This window comes from Ovis aries, chromosome 1 (genome assembly GCF_016772045.2).
Source record: "Ovis aries strain OAR_USU_Benz2616 breed Rambouillet chromosome 1, ARS-UI_Ramb_v3.0, whole genome shotgun sequence".
Taxonomy (NCBI): Eukaryota; Metazoa; Chordata; class Mammalia; order Artiodactyla; family Bovidae; genus Ovis; species Ovis aries.
Window position 1 is genome coordinate 20,249,006 of NC_056054.1, and position 22,922 is coordinate 20,271,927.

Genomic DNA, 22,922 nt, shown 5'->3' on the forward strand with positions numbered 1-22,922 from the left:
GGACAGCTGTCCACTTAAAATGTGAGTGGAAACTGCAGGGGTAGCTTTTAAGAAAGCATTTTAAAAAGGGCATCCCTCTTCCGGTTTTTGGCTCTGTCCTTTCCCTAACTATAAAGTGGATGGGAACACAAGTACCCTAGTCCAAAGTGACCAAAAGTTACAAGTTTCCTGATACTATAGATGCTACTACCTCTTGGACTAGGAACCTGTTGCAAGATACAAAGACAAATACCCTCTTGTTTTATGGTTCTGTTGGTCAGATTTTCTCCCATTATGGTTAAATATAATCCTTAAAAAAAAAAAAAGCTTGTATAGTTTACCAACTTCTTACAGCAATGACCAATTCAAGACTCAAGCACCAAGTCCCAAGGCCACTATCATTGAAATGAGCCCTAATCTGAAATATGCTGAACAAAGAACTGAGCTCACTTTTATCACAAGCTGTTACTCCATAAACAAATCTCTGTACTTTTTCAATGTGCTGTATCTTTCTGTCTAAAAACAAAAAGTACATATATAATGCAGAAAAACAGTTATGTTGCCCCCGAAGAACCCACAGTCTTACATCTTCCAACTTCTCACACTCTCTGCTCTCTGAGAAGTCTCCATTCCGGTCATCCTTCAGAGTCTTCAGGAACTCGCTCTTCCTGTCAGTAGTTCGGCGGGTCAACTTGGTCAGACGAGAGGAGCTGATCTCAATCGGAGGAGTGGTGCTGGCGGGACTCTGGGCAAACACCACAAATAGGTTGTTCCTGGCAGTAAATGTAAGTACTGGGATTCTCTAGGCCACTTCTTCATGGTACTGCTTTCCTGAATCTGGCAGCCTGTTTATTTCTGTCTTTTACCAAAAATAAACTATCCTTTTCATTTAAACAGAGTTTAGTTCTGCAGTTTTTACAGTTAAAACCAGATGGTTTAAATAGCACCTCTCTGATCTTGCTCCAGAGGCAAGCATAATGCCAGTCTAACACAGGCCAAAGACCCCACCCGGCTACCGCCTATCTTTGGATGCTAATGGGAATCACCAGTAAAGAAATGACTGAGCTAAGAATAGCTACAAAGGAAATGAAGTTAGAGCTATACATACCACACCACTTGTCTCAGTTTAAGTAAATGGGGAACAGCAACTTCACAAAAAAGGCTGCTTTCCTTTATCCTCACTCACCTCTTTGGGAGAGCTTAAAACTACACCACCAGCCAGTACTACTGGTTTGGTAACAGAGATTGGACTGGTAAAAGCAGACTCTCGGCTAGAGGAAAGGGGTCCTGATTTGTGTTCCATTCTGTTAGCTTTCCACGCACTGGCCTACACAGGAAGAAAGAACAATCAGTCAGAACAGCACGCAGACAGAAGCTCAGCTTGTAAGGTCACAAAGCAAAGAGTGAAAAGTTATGTGGGAATATTATGTGGAATGTTATGTACGAATATGAAAGTTCACCTGTCTCAACACATTTGGGAGGTATACAACCTTGAAGGGAAAAGGTAGATAGGAATCAGAAAAGCCATGGGATATTAACAGGTATAGAGAGCTCTAGTCCAATAAGCCTGGGAGATGCTAGGCTGAATATAGTTCCACAGCAGGTTTCTTTTACTGTGCTATTTCACAACGCATCTTCATATATGTGAACTGAGAGGCAGATATAATCTACAGCATTTTCTAAACTCATCTGACCCCCCAATTTTGTTTTGTTTTTTTTTTTTTTTTAAATGGTGTGTTGTATGTTAACCTTTGATGCAACCCTGACAAACCCCCACCCTCACAAAGCACATCAGAAAAAATGTTGTTTTCTAGGAACTCTGATGGCAGGAGGCTAGTTACAGGACAGAGTGGGCAATATAAATGGCTGGATGATCCTGGTTTAGTTCAGAAGCTCTTCCCTTGCTCCGCCTTGTGGGCCCTGGCCCCAACTCAAATGCTCAAATGGCAACATAGTGTAGCTAGAATACTCCTTTTCCCGAGTCAAACAACCCATCTGAGGCACATCACTGAAGTGAGGCTGAAGAAAGTAAAAAAGCCTGTTTTTCCAAAATGAAGCAATTAGAACCAAAAGACCTCTAGGACAAAAGATGGGTCTGAGTGAAAAGCGTTTCATTCTTGTTATTAAAGAAGATACTGTAGGCTTTAGGAAACTTAACAGAGTTATCTACCATATACCAGATACTTGTTGTAGTTTATTTAATCCTTAACCCAATCAGATATAACTATTATGTTGAATTTTTACTGAAATTATACTGACATTTGTGTCAGTTGCTCAGTCATGTCCGACTCTGAGACCCCATGGGCTGTATCCTACCAGACTCCTCTGTCTATGGGATTCTCCAGGCAAGAATACTGGAGTGGGTTGCCATTCCCTTATCCAGGGATCTTCCTGACCCAGGGATTGAACCTGGGTCTCCTACGTTGAGGATGGATTCCCTGGAGCCACAAGGGAAGCCTATACTGACATTAAGGAAGTTATATAATTTGTCCAAGGTTACTCAACTGGTATGTAATACTGTTTTCCAGAGTGCCTCCAAAAACAACATGCAAGCCAATAAAAGAAAGAGGCAATGACCCAACTAGAATGGAGATTAATTTTTTTTCTTCCACTGAAGAAAATCTAAAGATGGCTGCTTATTCAGACCAAATATCAAAGACATAGTTTCCCAGAGTTGTACAGGGTCACCAGATACCTTGTCTCTGTTAATATTGTACATTATCCACACTTCAATCAATCAGTAAAATAAAGGAAGGGGAAAAAAAACATTAAAATGAACCACATATCAACCATTTTCTTTTTAAAGTATCTTCTCCTTCCCTCCAAACCAATCTCAACTCTCCACCTCAAACGATCATGCCTTTTCCTACTTGACGGAAGTCAGAAGTCACTAGACCCAAACTCTCCCCAATCCCCTTCTTTGCATCTCAAGTTCCTTTAATGGCTCTACCCTCCCTTTCTATCATTCTACATGTTTGTTCTCATTCCTTTGTGAATTTATCAATTATTTCTCCTGTGTATCTTTAATCTCCTTTCTACTAAGTTGAAGCTAGGGGGAAAAAAAGATCTGTTTTCCTTTTTACTACCATCCTTTTATTGCCAAACTTTTTTGCACAGGTCAGTATCTGCTTTCACTTGCTCATTATTACTATTTAATTCCCTGTAACACACACTTCTATCCCCATTTTAATAAAACAGCTCTTTCAATGAGTAAGCAAAAATTTTGTCTTCATATTACATTCAAAAGTCAGCTTTAAAAAGTCTACTTTTGTAGAAAATGAGAGATTGCACTTTACCTATCTTTTCTGAACTCTTTTCCCTTTTTTGGGCTTCCCTGGTGGCTCAGATGGTAAAGAGTCTCCCTGCAGTGCCGGAGACCCAGGTTTGATCCCTGGGTCGGAAGATCCCCTGGAGAAGGAAATGGTTACCCACTCCAGTATTTCCTTTCTCAATTCCCTGATCCTTCATTCTTTTCTCACCTCATAATTCCTTTCCGTCTTTTCAGTGGGTTGTAGGCATACTCAGTACTCGCCAACTGGGAATCTGTTCCAAGGTGAACTTAATTAGAAAAACTAGTAATCTGTTAATTGTCTAATCATTTAAGTTGTTAAAATCATGTAGCTGATAATATGACCCCTAAACTCTCACCTGAGTTCTTTATAAAAAGACCTCCATCACTTGGCTTTAGTCTTCAAGTGCCACCATTTCCTAACTACCTGCCATCCATACTTAACCACTTATCTTTTTCCGAACATGGCATGTTTTCCCCCTCCCACTCTTTTGGGTAACACAGTTCCTCTGCCTTCAATGCCTCACCTACTTGCTCCCTAACAAACTCCTACTGTTTTAAAACTAACAGTTTGTTGACTACTTAGGACCTGCCAATACTATATTCCAAGTACTTAGAATGGCATGAAGTCTGACTCCAAAACCAGAATTCTCATCTTCCTCTTTTTTATCCTTTATCAAGATGGAAAGTATTCTGGGGCAGTGTAAACAGCCCTAGCTGAAGTCAGACAAATCTCATTGAAGAATCCTGACTCCACAATTTTTTTTAGGATTTGAAACAGCTCAACTGGAATTCCATCACCTCCACTAGCTTTGTTCGTAGCGATGCTTCCTAAGGCCCACTTGACTTAGCATTCCAGGATATCTGGCTCTAGGTGAGTGATCACACCATTGTGTTATCTGGGTCATGAACATCTTTTTTGTATAGTTCTTCTGTGTATTCTTGCCACCTCTTCTTAATATCTTCTGCTTCTGTTAGGTCCATACCATTTCTGCCCTTTATCGTGCCCATCTTTGCATGAAGTATCTCTAATTTTCTTGAAGAGATCCCTACTCTTTGCTATTCTACTGTTTTCCTCTATTTCTTTGCACTGATCGCCGAGGAAGGCTTTCTTATCTTTCCTTGCTATTCTTTGGAACTCTGCATTCAACCTCACATTACATAATTTTCTGCATCCTAGGATTAAAGTAAATATTTTATGCAAAAGGCCTAGTGAATGTCCTGGAACATAGTAAGATGTCAACAAATGGTAGTTCTTCCTTTGTCACTTCAAAACCCAATTCAAATATGACATCATCTGTAAAGACTCATGAGGACCCTCTCTAAGAAGGCAGTACAATTATTTTTCGTATCTGTCTCTTCACTTTATCTCAAAATAAACCTTTTGAGATTGTTTTTGTGCCTCTAGTGACATACAGCTTTTAAATACACAGATACTTAATGTTTAATCACTGTTAAACACATAGAGAAAATGAATGAATGGATACATCCACATCTGCCTATTAGTCGTTTCCTCTCCCCCTCGTATCCTATACATTCAAAAGTCCCAGAACCACTCACACCAACTTTTTCCTGAAAACTCTGTGTTCTTTCTTCTCTACCTTCAGTGAAATGGTTCCACGGTTACCCCAGTTTCCGGGGGAAGAATGCTCAGTGTCCTCCTCTTTTTGTCCCCTTATTTGCTTCCCACTGTGTGCCATCACCACACCTCTTCTCTGTTCACTTGCATCACATCCCTGTTCAGACTTTGCTACCTTTTGCAAAGGCAGTTAAACCGGACTTCACACTGGTTTTCCTATCTTCATCTTTTCTGAACTCAGTTCTCCACAACAGGGCTAAACTGATCTTAAGCTCTGTGTTATGACTTTTCTCCTTGTCACGTCTTCACCCACAGAAGATATGAGACCCCTGAGGCTATGACTTTGTCTCATTTATTTTCTTATTCTTCTTCTACATTTTAACATAATGTCAGCAGATATTCCCAATGAAGTTACACTTATGAAAACTTTTTAATCTCTCAAAAACCCTTAAAAGACAAGCACTACCATCTTCATTTTATATGATGAAGTTGAGGTTCAGAACATTAGAAACTTGTTGAAGGTTGTATTATAAAAAAGGAGTTAAGTGTCATCTGCCTACTCGAAAGTCTTGCTGTTAATTTTCATGCTGGGTTCGTTCTTTATAGGAGTTGCTCTCTTGACTGAATTCACATTCTTTCCCTTCTGTATCAAAGGAAATTAATATTCTAAACCCCTTTTAAAAATAACACCACTTGTCAATCAGTGTATTCTTCTTGGGTCATGTTCTTTTAATGACTTTTCAAGTAAATTTAAAGTTGTCCCCACAGGCTTCTTCCTACAGATTTTCTTCATCCTTTCACTTAACTTTTCTAGCACCTATATTGTTTCATTTTACTATCAAGTTTCAAACGTGCCACTACCTTCATTTCCACCTACAAAACTACAGAATCCTCTGAAATCTCGTTTTTCAGCCTTACACTACTCTCCTAAAACCTCAACTCAGAGTCACCAAAAACTTTCTAACTGCTAAGGTCCAAACCCCCTCTTTATAGTTATTGCCCTTGTCACCAGCCACTGACAAATGCTGACAACCTTGGCTGCTATCTTAAACTCACCCGTGCAGATTTGTGATAGCATACCATTTTTTCTATCTCTGAGTAGTTTCTTAATCCTATTAACTATGTTGTTATTTTCCTAATATTTATTAAATAATAAGTATTTTCCCAAGTCTTTTATTTTCCTATTCTTTACTCTTCTTCTATCCTCTTTCCCTTCGTGATCTCTACCCTGAAAAGCTTCATTATCACTAGGATAACGACCATCAGTTCTGATATTTTTCCAGTACTACCAGGCAATTAGAATGGTTCATTCATTATCCCTCAAATGTGGCCACTGTTTTCTCTTTTCAAAATATTTTAACCACCTCTTCTAATTTGTAGTACTTTCCAGACTTTTTCCTGACTATCTAAATCTTGACTATCCTCTAAAAGTTCATTCAAATTACATTTTTTCAGTAAAATTTCCCTTGATGGTTGTAGTCTAAGGTGATCGTGCTCCTCTGAATAATGTAAAGAGTGTTTTAATTTAGTTGTTCCAAATCTGTTTAAGATTTGTTTCTAGGATTTGTTATTTTATTTCATATACAATCATATGACCTTATACTGTTTTATCTTATCATCCCAATTAAACTTGCAGCTCATGGGGCTCAGGACCGATGATATACTTCTTTGTGTTGGTCTTAAACACAGGACAAGTGTTTTGAGTCTCAGTCATGTCCAACTTTGTGACGCCCCATGGACTGTATCCCACCAGGCTCCTCTGTCCATGTAATTTCCCAGGCAAGAATATTGGAGGGGATTGCCATTTCCTCCTCCAGGGGATCTTCCAGACCCAGGGATTGAACCCATGTCTCCTACACTGGCAGACAGATTCTTTACCACTGAGCCACCAGGGAAGCCTCAACAGGTGTTGGTGCATAGAGAAAAGAGAGTTAATGCTCATTAGTATTTTCAATAACACAGTAAACTCTGTTTCTTTACAGTGGCTAGAATTTATTCAAGCAATTTTACGTGCTTTTGTGAGAGTGCTAGGGATACAAACATGAAAAAGACCTGAAGCCCTTAAGGAGATTACACCAAGTGAAGAAAATGGTGCAATAAATGTCATGATTAGAGACAGAATGCTATTCAGTCAGCTACAAGGCTTAATTAGATCTTTAGACATATGTGACAGAAAAGGATTCACAGAGAGGATGACATAAATGTGAAGGAAAATCTCCTAGGTAAGAGAAAGAAAGGGCAGTAAAATATAAAAGACAGACTGGGCTTAGACTATATAGAATTATACATGCGAGTGCTAAGGAGTCTGGACACTGTATTATAACATCAGTGGTTGCTAAGCTATGACCCATGGGCCAAAACTGGCTTGAGGCCTATTTTTATATGACCCATAAGCTAATAATGTTTTTTTTTTTTTTTTTTTCCATTTTTAAAGGGTTGGGAAAAAAAAGAAAAAGAGTATGTCACCCAAAGTTCATATGTCATTGTGTGACCAACAAAGCCTAAAGTATGAATTATCTGGCCCTTTACAGATAAATTTTAGCCTGCCAGGCTTCGTCTGTCCATGGAATTCCCCAGCCAAAAATACTAGAGTGGGTTGCTATTTTCTTCTCCAGGGTATCTTCCCGACCAAGGGATCAAACCTGGGTCTTCTGCATAGCAGGCAGATTCTTTGAATGTCTGCCATCAGGGGATCCCTAAGTTATCCAACCTCTGCTATACTGATGGTATGGGATCACTAAAGGGACTTAATGGGAAAGGATGTGATATATTCAGACTGCTTTAGGATAAACATTATGACAGTTCAGTGGAAGATAAATACAGAGAGATGAGGCAATAGAAGGGTACACTGAAATAGTAAATGTGAGATGACAAAGACATAGGATATCATAGAGGAAAAAAATGACAGAGACTGTAACTGCTTGGTACAGGGGAATGAGTGAGGAGGAGGAATGAAGCAGCAGCCATGGTGTTCAGCCCACTGAACATCTATTTATCAAACAGATAAATGCTGATATTATTAATGAAAACAGCAAATCAAGAGAAGCAGGTTTATAAGATGAAGCTAGAGTATGAGAGGCCTACTAAACATGTAGTTGACAGTAGTAGAGAGTTTGGAGACAGAGTAAAATACTAAACATATAAGCTAATGGTACCAAATGAATACCTGGTGAGTGACTCAACAGGAAAAAACGAATTTACTCAATTCTTATTTATTCATCCCACCTTTGCTGTATAAGGTTCTGAAACTGATTCCAAATCATACCTTGGATGGAGGTGGTACAGGCTTAGGAACCAGGTTCTTATAGACACTTGGAACCATGGTTGACGATTTGTTTCCATTTGCATGGTGAGATCCTGGTGAGGTGAATGCAGCAGAGAAGGCAGCAGCAGGATCTTCTTTGGAAACTTTTTTGATGACTAGCATTTTGGAGGGTTGCTTGGCACTAGGTGGGTTTTCTGTGAAACACAACAGTGGACAGCAAAAGAATGTCAAACCTTTTGGTTAACACACAGCATAGTTCAAATGAAGGCCTCACTTTCAATGAAGAGCTAAGAGCTGTGATTAAGTGACAAACATTTCCTGGTGTGCACTTCATAAATATTCTCAAAAGCGACACTACTCAGGAACCATAAGAAAAAAGGCAGTATGTCAAACACTTGATTCTAAATTCATACTCAACCAACAAGCCCGAAGATGTTGGCAATCTTTCAGGCGTATAACAGGTCTCACGTGTGGTGTGATCACTCAGGCATATACCAAACAAGAATATATCCAAGGGTAGTTAACTCCTGTCAGTATGAGAATAGAGAGAATAGAGAAAACCGGAAAAGGAGTCTGCTATGGGACCTTCTGATGAGGCGAACTGGAGCAAAGCTATTCATTAACAAAAGGGAAGTGGTACAGCAACTGCCCTTAATGCTGCAACTCAAAATCCAAACCCAGTATTTAGATACACTAAAGCCTTCCTAATAAGATGCCTGGCTACTGAATAACATAGGATCTAGGAGAGTACAATTTGTAAATGCCAAATATCCCAATGCCACAGGATCAGGTTTGGTTTGAAAAACACTGATTTGTCTAATAACTTTTTATAAAGCTAGTTATTCCCAACGTATACATATAAATGTATGTATTTATAGGTTTTCCCCTACCTATACAACAATCATCATTTATAATTGCCAAAAACAAGGATACCACCACCACAGTCAGCAAACAGAACCTGGCTGAACAAAATGTTCTATAGGATGTGGTATTATTTAGCCTATCAAAGAATACTTTAGAATTCATTTGCTTAAAATCTGATTTTAAATTCAGGGTTCTACAAGCTCTCAATTGTCTTATTCTGACTCCACTACCTTTACAACCCAATGGTATTTTTAGGGCGGAGGTGGGGTGGGGGCAGAGTAACAGTTAATAGGTGTTAGTTACCATGTGCAAATGGATGAGAAGAGAAACCAGAGATAAACAAAAAAAGAGATAAATTTTTCTCCTCTCCCTGCTAAGATAAATTTAAAGTTTTGCCTTTAAAATGGCAAATCTACCTACCCCACACTCCAGAAGGGGTCCCAATAGGTCTGCATGGCTGATTCTGTTTGCCAGCTTCTGGATTCAAAGAAGGCTAGGAAAAAAGGGTATATTAATGGTTGATACAGAAAGCTAATCATTTCAGCACTTTTTGCAAAGTAGCATCATTGAACCTATCAAATAACTATTTATCAGCAGCACTTATTTAACACTATATTCAGAATTAACACAGATATGTTGAAATGCCAATCAACAGGTCTTACATTAATCTCAGGCTCTTGTGGCTTTCATTTCCTTTAATATAAGAGGATTAAAAATTAAGGAAAAAAAAAAAACACAACACAACACACTGTGCAAATTCTCATCTTCCTATAGGATATATACGCCAACTAAGGAGAAAGCTGAATGAACAAGTCTATCACTTTTCTCAGATTTAAAGAGCACAATCTGGTCAGTGAAATAGCCATAGCATTTTTAATAAGACTGCTTTAGGGCAGAGGCACATCACGTGCTAGGGACTGTGCTGGGAATTTACAAAGGCAATTAAGAAGAATCCTTATCCCCACAAGGGACACAGTCTTCCTAAAAAGATAAACTTGGAGCCAAAAGTACAATAAAAGGTTATAGGTGCTATGATAAACGTTCACATTAGGGAAGGAGTACTAAGGAAAGAACAGTCAATTCTACTAGAAAGAGAAGTTCTATCAGAACAAGTTTCATTAGAGGAGTCCTTAATGATGAACTCCAAGGCTGGAAAATGGGTGATTCCAGAACAGAATGCTCAATGAACACCAAGACAGGAAAAATATGAAAAAGAATCAAATATTCAGAGATCTGCACACAGTTCAACGTCAGTGCTAGGGAATGAGAGGATCTTTCTTTGGGGAAAGAGATGTCTGGGGAAACAGGAAACTGCCAGATTGTGAAGCAGTTTTAAGGGAGGTTGAATCTTATTCTTTAGGAATGGGGATCCATCTCTCAGAGAGAGTTAATGTGATCTGATCATTAGTTTACAAGTCTGGTAGCAGCATGAAGGATATATTTCATGGCTTTTAAGTATCTATTAGGAGACCAATTTCATAGTCCAGAAAACTATGAAGGTGACATGAGTAGAGGAAGAGATGACAGGAAGGATCAAGAGTGTTAAGAGCAACAGACACAATAATGAACTGTATAGGGAGTTTGAGGATGACACTGATGTCCAAACCTCAACTTTACAATCTGGTACAGAGCAGGAAAATGGCCTTTGAGCACAAATGGCCATGAGACATTAAACAAACAAACAAACAAAAGAGACAGATGCTCAGACTTGACTACAGAGTCTCTGAATCAAAATCTTCAGGAGTGGGGCCCCAGCAGGTGTGTTATTTTCAACCTGTCAAGAGGAGACGGACCAGCATAAAACAAGCACAGACACAATCTGAACTATTAATTCAGTATACCAATGGACAGATTTGCGACAGAAAAAGGACAGGTAAATACACTCCTCTGAATGGAATAGTATGGGCAGAAGGAATCTACACAGAAAAAGGCTGTATATTCTTATTTGTTTTAAATAGGCCTGTAGTCTTCATATTCCATCTAGGGGTCTTGGAAACATTGACCTATTTAGTTGGTATCTTTGATCTCTTTCTACTAATTTTTTAAAATAGTAAAGTATAACAGACCCAGAAGACTGCATAAACCAAGTGGGCAAAAAGTTCTTATAATCACCACTCAATTTAATAAAACATCACCAGCCAAACTAGAAACATTTTATAAGCCTTCTTAAATAGAAAACAAAACCAAAAAACACTTCTTCCCTCTCTGAATAGTTTTGTCTCCAAAAAACATCTCTTAATCTCTAAATTACCTGAAAAATATCTTACATCTCTGCTTTTCCTATAAATTGGTAGTCAGTTCTAGAGGCTATAGGATCCCCTCGCCCGTTTTTATTTTGGCACCTACTTGCTGGTTTTGTTTTCTCCTTAGGAGATACCTAACGTCTGGCTATGCTTCTGTTTCTGTGATGTTGGCAGACAGTGATGCTCATAACCTGAAACTATTAACTCACTACAAGCTGCAATACAATGACCTAATTCTACCATCCTTTCTTTATAAGCTAGTATATACACTTCCACAATTCAGTGGCAGAATTCATATGGGAAAGATAGAATACATGCTTGTTTCTAGGGTGGGGTATCACTGTGAACTCACAGCTTTAATCATATTTAATGTTCTTTAAGGGCTTCCCTGGTGGCTCAGTGCTAAAGAATTTGCCTGCCAATGCAGGAGATGTGGGTTTGATCGCTGGGTCTGGAAGATCCCCTGGAGAAAGAAATGGCAACCCACTTCAGTATCCTTGCCTGGGGAATCCCATGGACAGGGAAGCCTGGCAGGCTACATACAGTACATGGGGTTGCAAAAAGAGCTGGATATGACTTAGTGACTAAACAACAATGTAAATCAAACACTTGAAATTATTACCTGTAATTGATGCATGAAACATCCCATGTTTGGCCAGTGGGAACCTCTTCAATTTGGCTTCTAAATCCTTTTGATACAAGCCTAGCCGTCTTTATTTCTTTGCTATGAAGTATAACAAAACATTCCAAGCTTATCTTATAAATATCCTGTCCAGAAATGGCATTTCAAGACCATGGTCTGGGCACTAGGGACATTGTTATGGTACTGGTTATTGTGTTCAGTACTTTTTAGTGGACAGAGCCTGGAAATGCACAAACGTGCATATACACACATTTTGAAAGATGAAATACCTCATGGTTTAGCGATATTTCCAATTCAAATTGAGGGCCTTGGGCTTTTTACTAAACATCTTCTATTTTCTATCTGTATTTCCTTTCTTATACCTCTGATTTTCAAGGATACAAAATATCAACAATATGATTAATAAAATGTTCTTATACACTGTTTGTGACCTTTATAAATGAAGGTAAGTGTGACAGAGTATAAAATGCTTGGCTCACATTTTCTTTGCTTGAGTATCCAGTTAATTCACTGACTTGGGTTATAAAGCTTTGTTGTCAAAGTGTATCTGATTTTTTTTTTCCTACGTCACTTGTTCTTTATGTCTTGATATACAAAGGATGACTGGTCTGACTGTCCTTTCAATTTGTAGTTTCAAGTCTTACTGTATTTCATGAAATTATTTTTGAATTACACTTTTTAGCACTTAATTTTTCATTGTTATTCTTTTGAAGGGAGAGCTTTTGGATTTTTTTGTCAAACTACTGCATCTCTTTTTTTCAATTCTAAATTTCATCTATTTGTTTCAGCTTATTTAAAGTTTCCTTTATCTTTTAATTCTTGGAAAACACTACTATTTGTTGTCTTGTGCTCCTTGTTTAGTCTTCATTTTTCTGAACCTTTATTGTTTCCCAAGTTCTAGCACTGTGAATTTTTCTGGTTATGTTTTTCTTGTACCATTTATTCAGATTTTAAAATAGCAGGTTATGGTTCCTATCTGTATTGTGCACATCTTGCAGGTATACTTTGCAAGGTCTATAGAAATGATATTCTGTTCCTTACTGTCTTGATCCTTTCATGTTGTTCCATTTTTAATGTGATCAATTTTTGTGAATGTGGATCAAGATAGCTTTCTAATATCACTCTTCATAGCTCTCTTCTGTTGTTTCCATGGAGTGCTCAAAAGGACGATGGCATACTTTCTTTGATATCCTAGCTCACCACCCCCTCCCCATGCCTTTTATATGAACCTTTTCTTCCCTTTGTCTCTATAGTCTGTCTCTGCAGCTCAGTCTGGATTCTATTCCCAATAGTTTTGTTCTCAGTGAGGGGCTTTGTTTTGGAAGGGAGCACTGGCTAGTTATGATTAAAAGGGATAGAACTCTGCTGGTTATCATTTTATTGCCTCTTGGTTCTAGTCATCCTTTCTGCTTGCTCCATGTAAATTTATCTGGGCACTTAAAAAAAAAACAAACTCCCTTTGTTAATTTGCTGGCATGGTAATTTTGTCAGTAGACAGCAAGGAGAGATTTTTGCTTCTTGTTCCTGTGTGCTTACTCAGCAGACTCCTTTAGCACCCTGCTCCTGCTCTAAGCCGGGTTCTAAGGTACAAGTGAGCACTGACTTGAGTGGTTTTATAGCACTGACATCTCCCACAAACAGCTTTATGAGGTACTCTAAAGGGCATATTTCCAGTATGTTCCCTAAAGAAGCACCTTACCAACTGCTCTGCCATCCAGTGAACCACAGCTAGGCCTTTCCAACAAGGTCTTGATCTCAATCTTGAGAGAGGTGAGGGGGCAAGAGAGCACTCTTAGGCACTCTGTCTTAGCCCTAGGGTTAGTGGCAGCTCCTTGTATCTGCTAATTCGTTACCTTAGAATTCTATATATTTAAAAATATATTTACTTATTTGGCCGCATCAGGTCTTTAGTTGTGGCACGCAGGATTGTCATTGCGTCATGCCAGATCTTTTGTTGCCTGCCGTGCATGGACTTTAGTTGCAGCGTATAGGCTGTCTAGTTGTGACACACAGGCTTAGTTGCTCCACAGCATGTGGGATCTTAGTTCCTCAATCAGGGATCGAATTTGCATCTCCTGCACTACAAAGCAGACTCTTGACCACTAGACCACTAGGGAAATCCCAGAACTCTGTATTCTTTATATTTAGAGTTCTCTTTACTTTTTGCTAGCCAATCACTCATTATCCTATCTTGTTACAGTTATTTATATTAACTTTCCTTGTTCAAATTACTCAAAGATTTCTCTCTCCTAATTGATCCACTTAGACCCTTCAAACCTTATCCCAGAATACCTCTGTATTTACTAGTTTTGGGAATATGGAAAACCACCCCTAATTTCTAGCTGCTGTTCTCAAATGTTCTGTAAGCTTTCCAGAATAATTCCTGGCTCTTATGAAAATCCTGGGGTTGCTTGATGCCCTGTTGTTCCCTTCAATTTCTCCTGCACAAATGCTAATATCTAATTATTATTCAAGTTTTATAGCTTTCAGCGATTTGCCCCTATGCTGCAATACCTCACTTTATTTTGCTGTAGGTGATGTCCATGTAGTTCCTGGCTCTTCAATCCTGTAATTTCAGACTTGGAAGTAATAGAAAGAATTCCTATACATCACGCATTTAGAGTCTCATGTCTCCTGCTTGGCTGGCAGACTTCTTACTACTAACACACCTGGGAAGGCTGTTCTAGAATGTCATATAGATGGAATCATGCAGTATGTACTCTATTGTGTAAAGCTTCACTGAGATTCGTCGTTATTTTATCCAGTCATTCTTTTTTTATTACTGAATAAGTAGTCCATTAAGAATCCATCTGCCAGTGCAGAAGACAAAAGAGACTGGGTTGGGAAGATCTCTTAGGAAATGGCAACCCACTGCAGTATTCTTGCCTGAAAAATTCCATGGTCACAGGAGCCTGGCAGGCTGCCGTCCATGGGGTTGCACAGTATTAAGTTGTCCACTACATGATTACACCACCATTTTTCTATTCCTGTTTCTACAGACATTCAAATGGTTTGCTGGGAATTCTCTGGGAGTCCAGCGGTTAGGACGCCATGCTTTCACTGCTGAGGGCCTAGATTCAATCCCTGGTTGGCAAATTAAGATCCTACAGGCCACATGGCATGGCCACCAAAAGAAAAAAAAAGAAGTTTCCAGTTTTGTAGTATTATGAAAAAAATTACAATAAATGTACATAGACTTCCATTTCTCTTTAGTAAATACACAGAAGTGCAAGTACTGGGTCACCAGATTTATGTTTAATTTTATAAGAAACTGCCAGATTTTCCTTTTCCCAAAATGGCAGGACTACTACACACATCTACATGAGAGCTCCAAGTACTCAAAAATGTCACCAAATTTAGTGTTTTCAGACTTTAAATATTAGCCAGTCTGTACAGCAATATCTCATAGTGGTATTAATTTAAATTTCCACACTTCCTTTATAACTAATAACACTGACCATTTTTTCATGTGCCTATTGGCCATTCTTATATCTTCCTTGTGAAAACTTTGTTCAAATCTTGTTTATAATTTTAAAATACTGATTTGTAGGAGGTACTCATATTATGGCCACAGGCCCCTTTTCAAATCTATGTTCTGCAAATATTTTCCTGAGTCTGTGAGATAAGCAGAAGTCTTAAGTTTTGATGAAGCCCAATTTATCAGTGTTTTCCTTTATGGTTACTGCTTCCTAGGTCCAAATAAATCTTTTTTAAAAATCCCCTATGTGAGACAGATATGTCTCCCCTATGTGAGACAGATATGTCTCCCCTATGTGAGACAGTGAAGTTCTCTTCACTTCAGGCCTTACCATAGGTCTATAAACCATCTCAAATTCATTTTTTATATGTTAGGCGACAGGAGCAGAGAAGATATATACTCATACCTGTGTTGTGTTAGTTGCTCAGTTGTGTCCAACTCTTTGTGACCCCATGGACTGTAGCTCGCCAGGCTCCTCTGTTCATGGAATTCTCCAGGCAAGGATACTGGAATGGGCTGCCATTCCCTTTCTCCAGGGGATCTTTCCTACCCAGGGATCAAACCTGGGTCTCCTGCAGGTAGGCAGATTCTTTACCATGTGAGTCACCAGGGAAGACCCATCTATACATAAGAGAAAGTATAGGTATAGATGGGGTAGCCATCAGAGAAGCTACCCTGGTCACTCAGCTGGTAAAGAATCCGCCTACAATGCAGGAGACCCCAGTTTGATCCCTGCATGAGAAAGGTCCCCTGGAGAAGGGATAGCCTACCCACTCCAGTATTCTTGGATTTCCCTAGTGGCTCAGATGGTAAAGAATCCACCTACAATGTGGGAAACCTGGGTAGGGAAGATCCCCTGGAGAAGGGCATGGCAACCCAATCCAGTATTCTTGCCTGGAGAATCCCATGGACAGAGGAGCCTGGCAGGCTACAGTCCATGGGATCTCAAAGAGTCGGATACAACTAAGCACACACACACTTGCAGCATCTATACCTATATATAGATAGATACACAGTCCCAGCACAATTTGTTAAAAACATTTCTTTCTCCACTGATTGGCTTGCTTTGGTACTTCTGTTGAAAATCAGAGGAACACATTAATGAAGGTTTATTTCTGGCTTCTCTATTCTGCCCTATATTGGAGAAGGAAATGGCAACCCACTCCAGTATTCTTGCCTGGAGAATCCCAGGAACAGAGGAGCCAGTTGGGCTGCCGTCTCTGGGGTCGCACAGAGTTGGACACGACTGACGTGACTTAGCAGCAGCAGCAGCAGCATCAATCTATATGCACAATAATGTCATATCATTTTGAATAGTGTCGCGTTATACAAAGTCTTCACGTTAGCAAGTATGAATTCTCTGACTGTTCTTTTTCAAGATTGCTTTAGATATTCTACGTCTTTTTATTTCAATACAAGAAAGCATGCTTGCTGGGGTTGTACAGTCCATAGAACTGACGTCCTAACCATGTTGAATCTTCTAATTCAAAGCCTTCCATTCAAAATGTATCTCTTATTTAGATCTTTAATTTCCCTTGGCAATATTCTGTGGTTCAATATTAAAGTCTCTCACATCTTCTGTTAAATTTATTCCTAAGCAATTTTCAAAGGTTTTTTGGAATTTTGTAAAAAGCTCTCTGTATACATATAAGCTGTTGAGTTCTGATCTGTGGATTCAATCAATTGCAGATCATATACTGCAACTATAGTATATACTACTGAAAAAATCTCCATACAAATGGACATGCAAGCTCAAACTCTTGAACAGCATGTTGTTCAAGGATCAACTGTATATAAAAATATGACTTAAATTAATGCTGTAGCCTAAAACCTTGTTAATTCTTTAGAGTCCTTAGGATTTATGTAAGCAATCATGTCACTTGTGAATAGAAACTTTTATTTCTTTCTGTTTATTTATAATGCATTTTATTTCTTTCTTGACTTATTGCACTTACTAGGATCTCCAGTACAGTGCTAAATATAAGTAGTGAAAATATATATGTTAATACTGCTCCTGATATTAAAGGGAGGTCTGCTTTTACTGGAGAATTTGGTAAGACTCAAAGCCACGGCTACACTGTTGTACCTTCTCAGAATCCCTTCTCTCCACAAATTTCTTACTCTCAGATTCCACACACATTAAAGCCCAAATCCTACAAGACTACCCTCACGCCTGGCTCCTTCTTCTTCAAGGAACAGTGTACCATGCATCATCGATTCATTCTCTTATCCTTGGAAGGTAATATCAAACTGCCAGGAACAAAGCTCTCACCCACATTTACTAACAGCTACCGTTTAAAAATATATGTGCCAGACTTTTTGGGCAGTCCAGTGGTTAAGAGACATTTCTACTACAGGGGACGTAGGTTAGATCCCTGATTTGGGAACTAGGATCCTGCATGTTGTACAGCATGGCCATTTAAATAAAAGAAATTTTATTCTTTCTTGATATATCCCAATCTTTTTCAACTAATCACTTCTTAATCTCCCTTATTGCTATTCCACACACCTCCTCTCTGAATATATTACTTTCATAAATCTCAACTACCACCTCTGTTTCCAAAGGCATACCTCTAATTTACCTCACCCATCTCTTTGGTACTAAGACCTCTTTATCTTCTACCCTCCAATTCTGCTCCTTCTGTATTTTCTTTTTAAATGAATTACTTCAGTTCAGTTGCTCAGTCATGTATGACTCTTTGCGACTCCATGAATCACAGCACGCCAGGCCTCCCTGTCCATCACCAACTCCCAGAGTTCACTCAAACTCGTGTCCATCGAGCCAGTGATGCCATCCAGCCATCTTATCCTCAGTTGTCCCCTTCTCCTCCTGCCCCCAATCCCTCCTAGCATCAGAGGCTTTTCAAATGGGTCAACTCTTCACATGAGGTGGCCAAAGTATTGGAGTTTCAGTTTCAGCGTGAGTCCTTCCAATGAACACCCAGGATTGATCTCCTTTAGGATGGACTGATTGGATCTCCTTGCAGTCCAAGGGACTCTCAACAGTCTTCTCCAGCACCACAGTTAAAAAGCATCAATTCTTCAGCGCTCAGCTTTCTTCACAGTCCAACGCTCACATCCATACATGACCACTGGAAAAACCATAGCCTTAACTAGACGGACCTTTGTTGGCAAAGTAATGTCTCTGCTTTTCAATACGCTGTCTAGGTTGGTCATAACTTTCCTTCCAAGGAGTAAGTGTCTTTTAATTTCATGGCTGCAATCACCATCTGCAGCGATTTTGAAGCCCCCCAAAATAAAGTCTGACACTGTTTCCACTGTTTCCCCATCTATTTGCCATGAAGTGATGGGACCGGATGCCATGATCTTCGTTTTCTGAATGTTGAACTTTAAGCCAACTTTTTCACTCTCCTCTTCCACTTTCATCAAGAGGCTCTTTAGTTCCTCTTCACTATCTGCCAAAAGGGTAGTGTCATCTGCATATCTGAGGTTATTGATATTTCTCCCAGCAATCTTGATTCCAGCTTGTACTTCTTCCAGCCCAGCGTTTCTCATGATGTACTCTGCATGTACTCTGCATGTAAGTTAAATAAGCAGGGTGACAATATACAGCCTTGATGTACTTCTTTTCCTATTTGGAACCAGTCTGTTGTTCCATGTCCAGTTCTCCTGACCTGCATATAGGTTTCTCAAGAGGCAGGTCAGGCGGTATGGTATTCCCATCTCTTTCAGAATTGTCCACAGTTTATTGTGATCCACACAGTCAAAGCCTTTGGCATAGTCAATAAAGCAAAAATAGGTGTTTTTCTGGAACTCTCTTGCTTTTTTGATGATCCAGCAGATGTTGGCAATCTGATCTCTGGTTCCTCTGACTTTTCTAAAACCAGCTTGAACATCTGGAAGTTCACCGTTCATGTATTGCTGAAGCCTGGCTTGGAGAATTTTGAGCATTACTTTACTAGCGTGTGAGATGAGTGCAACTGTGCGGTAGTTTGAGCATTCTTTGGTATTGCCTTTCTTTGGGATTGGAATGAAACCTGGCCTTTTCCAGTCCTGTGGCCACTGCTGAGGTTTCCAAATTTGCTGGCATATTGAGTGCAGCACTTTCACAGCATCGTCTTTCAGGATTTGAAGTAGCTCCACTGGAATTCCATCACCTCCACTAACTTTGTTCGTAGTGATGGTTCCTAAGGCCCACTTGACTTCACATTCCAGGATGTCTGGCTCTAGGTGAGTGATCACACCATCGTGATTATCTGGGATGTGAAGCTCTTTTTTGTACAGTTCTCCTGTGTATTCTTGCCACCTCTTCTTAATATCTTCTGCTTCTGTTAGGTCCATACCATTTGTGTCCTTTATCAAGCCCATCTCTGAATAAAATGTTCCCCTGGTATCTCTAATTTTCTTGAAGAGATCTCTAGTCTTTCCCATTCTGCTGTTTTCCTCGATTTCTTTGCACTGATCACTGAAGAAGGGTTTCTTATCTCTCCTTGCTATTCTCTGGAACTCTGCATTCAGATGCTTATGTCTTTCCTTTTCTCCTCTGCTTTTCGCTTCTCTTCTTTTCACAGCTATTTGTACGGCCTCCTCAGACAGCCATTTTGCTTTTTTGCATTTCTTTTCCATGGGGATGGTCTTGATTACGTATTATTCACTAATTCCCTTTGAATAGAAATCTGATTTTTCACTCTTTCTTCTCTAGTTACAATGCCATGGTTTCCATTCTTTAGATTTATCCTCCAAAACAAGATTTTTAACAAACTTAATGTCCGTTAACAGGAAAACGGGCTTCCCTGGTGGCTCAGACAGTAAAGCATCTGCCTGCAATGCGGGAGACCTGGGTTCGATTCCTGGGTCGGGAAGATCCCCTGGAGAAGGAAATGACAATCTACTCTAGCACTCTTGCCTGGAAAATCCCATGGACGGAGGAGCTGGGTGGGCTGACAAACCTAGTACATTCATACAACAGAATATTTCCTATACAGCAGTAAAAAAGATACACAGCAGAGTTTCTCAACCATGGCACTACTGACATTTGGGATTGGTTAATTCTTTGTTATACGGCTGTCCTGTGCAGTGTAGGAAATTCAGCATCATCTCTGATCTCTACATACTAGATGTCAACAGGACTATCTCTAGTTGTGACAACCAAAATTTCTCTAGATATTGTCTAATGTGCTCTGAAGGAGGCAAATTTGTTCCTGGGTTGAGAACCACTGATCTAGAGCCCTATGTATCAATATAGACAAATCTCAAACAATTTTAAGGAAATAAGAGAGAACTACGTCAGACATGACTGAAGTGACTTAGCAGCAGACGATGTGATAGTATTCATATAAAATCAGAATCAGGCAAAACTGTATTACAGACTGTTTATGGATACATTGATACACGGAGTTAGTGCAAAAGTAATTGTGATTCTGCACTGCTGAATTTTGCTCTTTGATAATGGAATATATTCTTTTTTTGGAATATATTCTTAAATATTTGTGGTAATGTTATACACATCATTTTAATGTGCATATCTTGCTTTATGGCTTTTTGCTAATGAGTTATTACTTGCTGTTTATATTTATTTTAGACCACGGAAATGTGAAATGATGTAGACAAAAAGTGAGTGATTTCCTTATTCGCGTTCAAAATGGGTCGTAAAGCAGTGGAGACAACTTGCAACATTAAGAACGCATTTGCCTCAGGAACCGCTAACAAACACATAGTGCAGTGGTTGTTCAAGAAGTTTTGTAAAGGAGATGAAAGCCTTGAAGATGAGGAGTATAGTGGCCAGCTGTAGTGGAAGCTGACAACGACCAATTGAGAGCAGTCATCGAAGCTGCTGCACTTACACAAGAAGTTGCTAAAGAACTCGACATCGACCATTCTACAGTCATTTGGCATTTGAAGCAAATTGGAAAGGTGAAAAAGCTCAACAAGTATGTGCCTCATGAGCTGCCTGTAAATTAAAAAAAACTGTTTTGAAGTGTCATCTTCTTTTATTATACACAAGGGCAATAAATAATTTCTTGATCAGATTGTGATGTGTGACAAAAAGTGGATTTTACATTATAACTGGCAATGACCACCTCAGTGGTTGGCCCGAGAAGCAGCTCCAAACCACTTCCCAAAGCCAAAGTTACACCAAAAAGAAAACGAAGGTCATGGTCACTGTTTGGTGGTCTGCTGCTGGTCGGATCCATTACAGCTTTCTGAATCTCAGCGAAACCAGTGCATCTGAAAAGTATGCCCAGCAAATCACTGAGATGCACCAAAAACTGCAACACCTGTGGCAAGCACTGGTCAGCAGAAAAGGCGCAATTCTGCATGATGACGCCCAACCACACATCACACAACCAAAGCTTCAAAACTGAATGAACTGGTCTATGAAATCTGACCTCATCTACCATATTCACCTCCTCTCTCGCCAACCAACTACCACTTCCTTCAAGCATCTTGACAACTTTTTGCAAGGAAAATGCTTTCCACAACTAGCAGGAGGCAGAAAATACTTTTTAAGAGTCTGTCAAATCCCGAAGCGTGGATTTTTACGCTACAGGAATAAATAAACTTACTTCTCATTGGCAAAAATGTGTTCACTGTAATGGTTCCTATTTTGGTTAACAAAGATATGTTTGAGCCTAGTTATAATGATTTAAAATTCAGTCTGAAACCACAATTATTTTTGTACCAACCTAACAGTAAAAAAACATATATGATGGGAAACACTGAAATAAAAATGGTGATTACCTTTAGGGGAAAGAGGAGAATATGGTTAGGGAAGTTTTAATTGTACCTATAATATCTTGCCTCATTTGTAGAAGAATGGTCTGGAGCATACTGGGCAACATGTCAATATTCACAAAGCTAGGTTATGAGTGTACTTGACCATTTTCTCCACACTTTGATGTACACTTATAATATGCCATAAAAGTGTAAACACAAAATAAACCTGCCCTTATTGACCTTTTTCAGGTATGATGTGACTTAGCAGGTGAAGATAACGCTGCCTTAAACATTTCTTTCCATTGTCAACTCATTTCTCACTGGAAAAGCCACAGGACTGATAACAGACCTTATCAAACTATGCCAATCAGTAGTATAGTACCAGTTTAAAAGGTACTCAAAGTAACTTCTACCTTACCCCACACCAATTCTCATTTCTCATTATCTTTTTTTTTTTTTAACTAAAACACACAAGAAACTTAAACTACTAAAATAAATCTTGTTTTCCATGTGCTCAGCTGACTGTGGTCATAATAATACGTATTTTAGGTAAATGTCCAGGTATGATAGAAATTATAACTACAGTAGGTTCATTTATTGTGTGAAAATTACAAAATGAAATTCATTTTATAATAGGAATATCATTCAACTTTTTTTGTTGTTGTTGCTGGTTTGATGAGGATTTCATCAAGTTCTCAAAGTGTAATGAGCAAGAGAGATTTTTGTTTCCTAATCACTACCACTGGTCTTATTTGAATTTGCTTATTTACTGAATAAATAAAGTTATAATTTAGTATAGTCATTTTGGACTACTGAATACTTAAAAACATTCTGGTCAAATACTTAATGTATTGGTGTATTACAGACTTTTCCAGGAATAAAGTTTTAAAGGATAGGTACCTTG

General features: G+C 39.0%; 1 protein-coding gene and 1 long non-coding RNA gene across 9 annotated transcripts in view; one reads left to right on the top strand and one right to left on the bottom strand.

Moving 5' to 3' along the window:
- The window catches only part of GPBP1L1 (GC-rich promoter binding protein 1 like 1), a 64,283-nt gene that overhangs the window by 6,207 nt on the left and 35,154 nt on the right, over positions 1-22,922 (bottom strand). For 4 of the 8 annotated variants that reach the window (XM_027969386.3, XM_027969377.3, XM_042247277.2 and 1 more), the window contains exons 6-9: positions 9,397-9,469; positions 8,113-8,306; positions 1,166-1,306; positions 566-724 (exon numbers count right to left, since the gene is read on the bottom strand). In XM_027969386.3, coding sequence (XP_027825187.1) covers positions 566-724; positions 1,166-1,306; positions 8,113-8,306; positions 9,397-9,469 — 567 coding nt within the window. The remainder of the gene's footprint in view (positions 1-565; positions 725-1,165; positions 1,307-8,112; positions 8,307-9,396; positions 9,470-22,922) is intronic. The other 4 variants (XM_060406189.1, XM_060406136.1, XM_060406213.1 and 1 more) reach the window with 1 other exon arrangement.
- Positions 653-22,820, top strand: LOC121819166 (uncharacterized). Its single transcript, XR_009598470.1, has 2 exons — positions 653-764; positions 20,883-22,820. It is a non-coding gene; the product is annotated as an uncharacterized LOC121819166 (long non-coding RNA).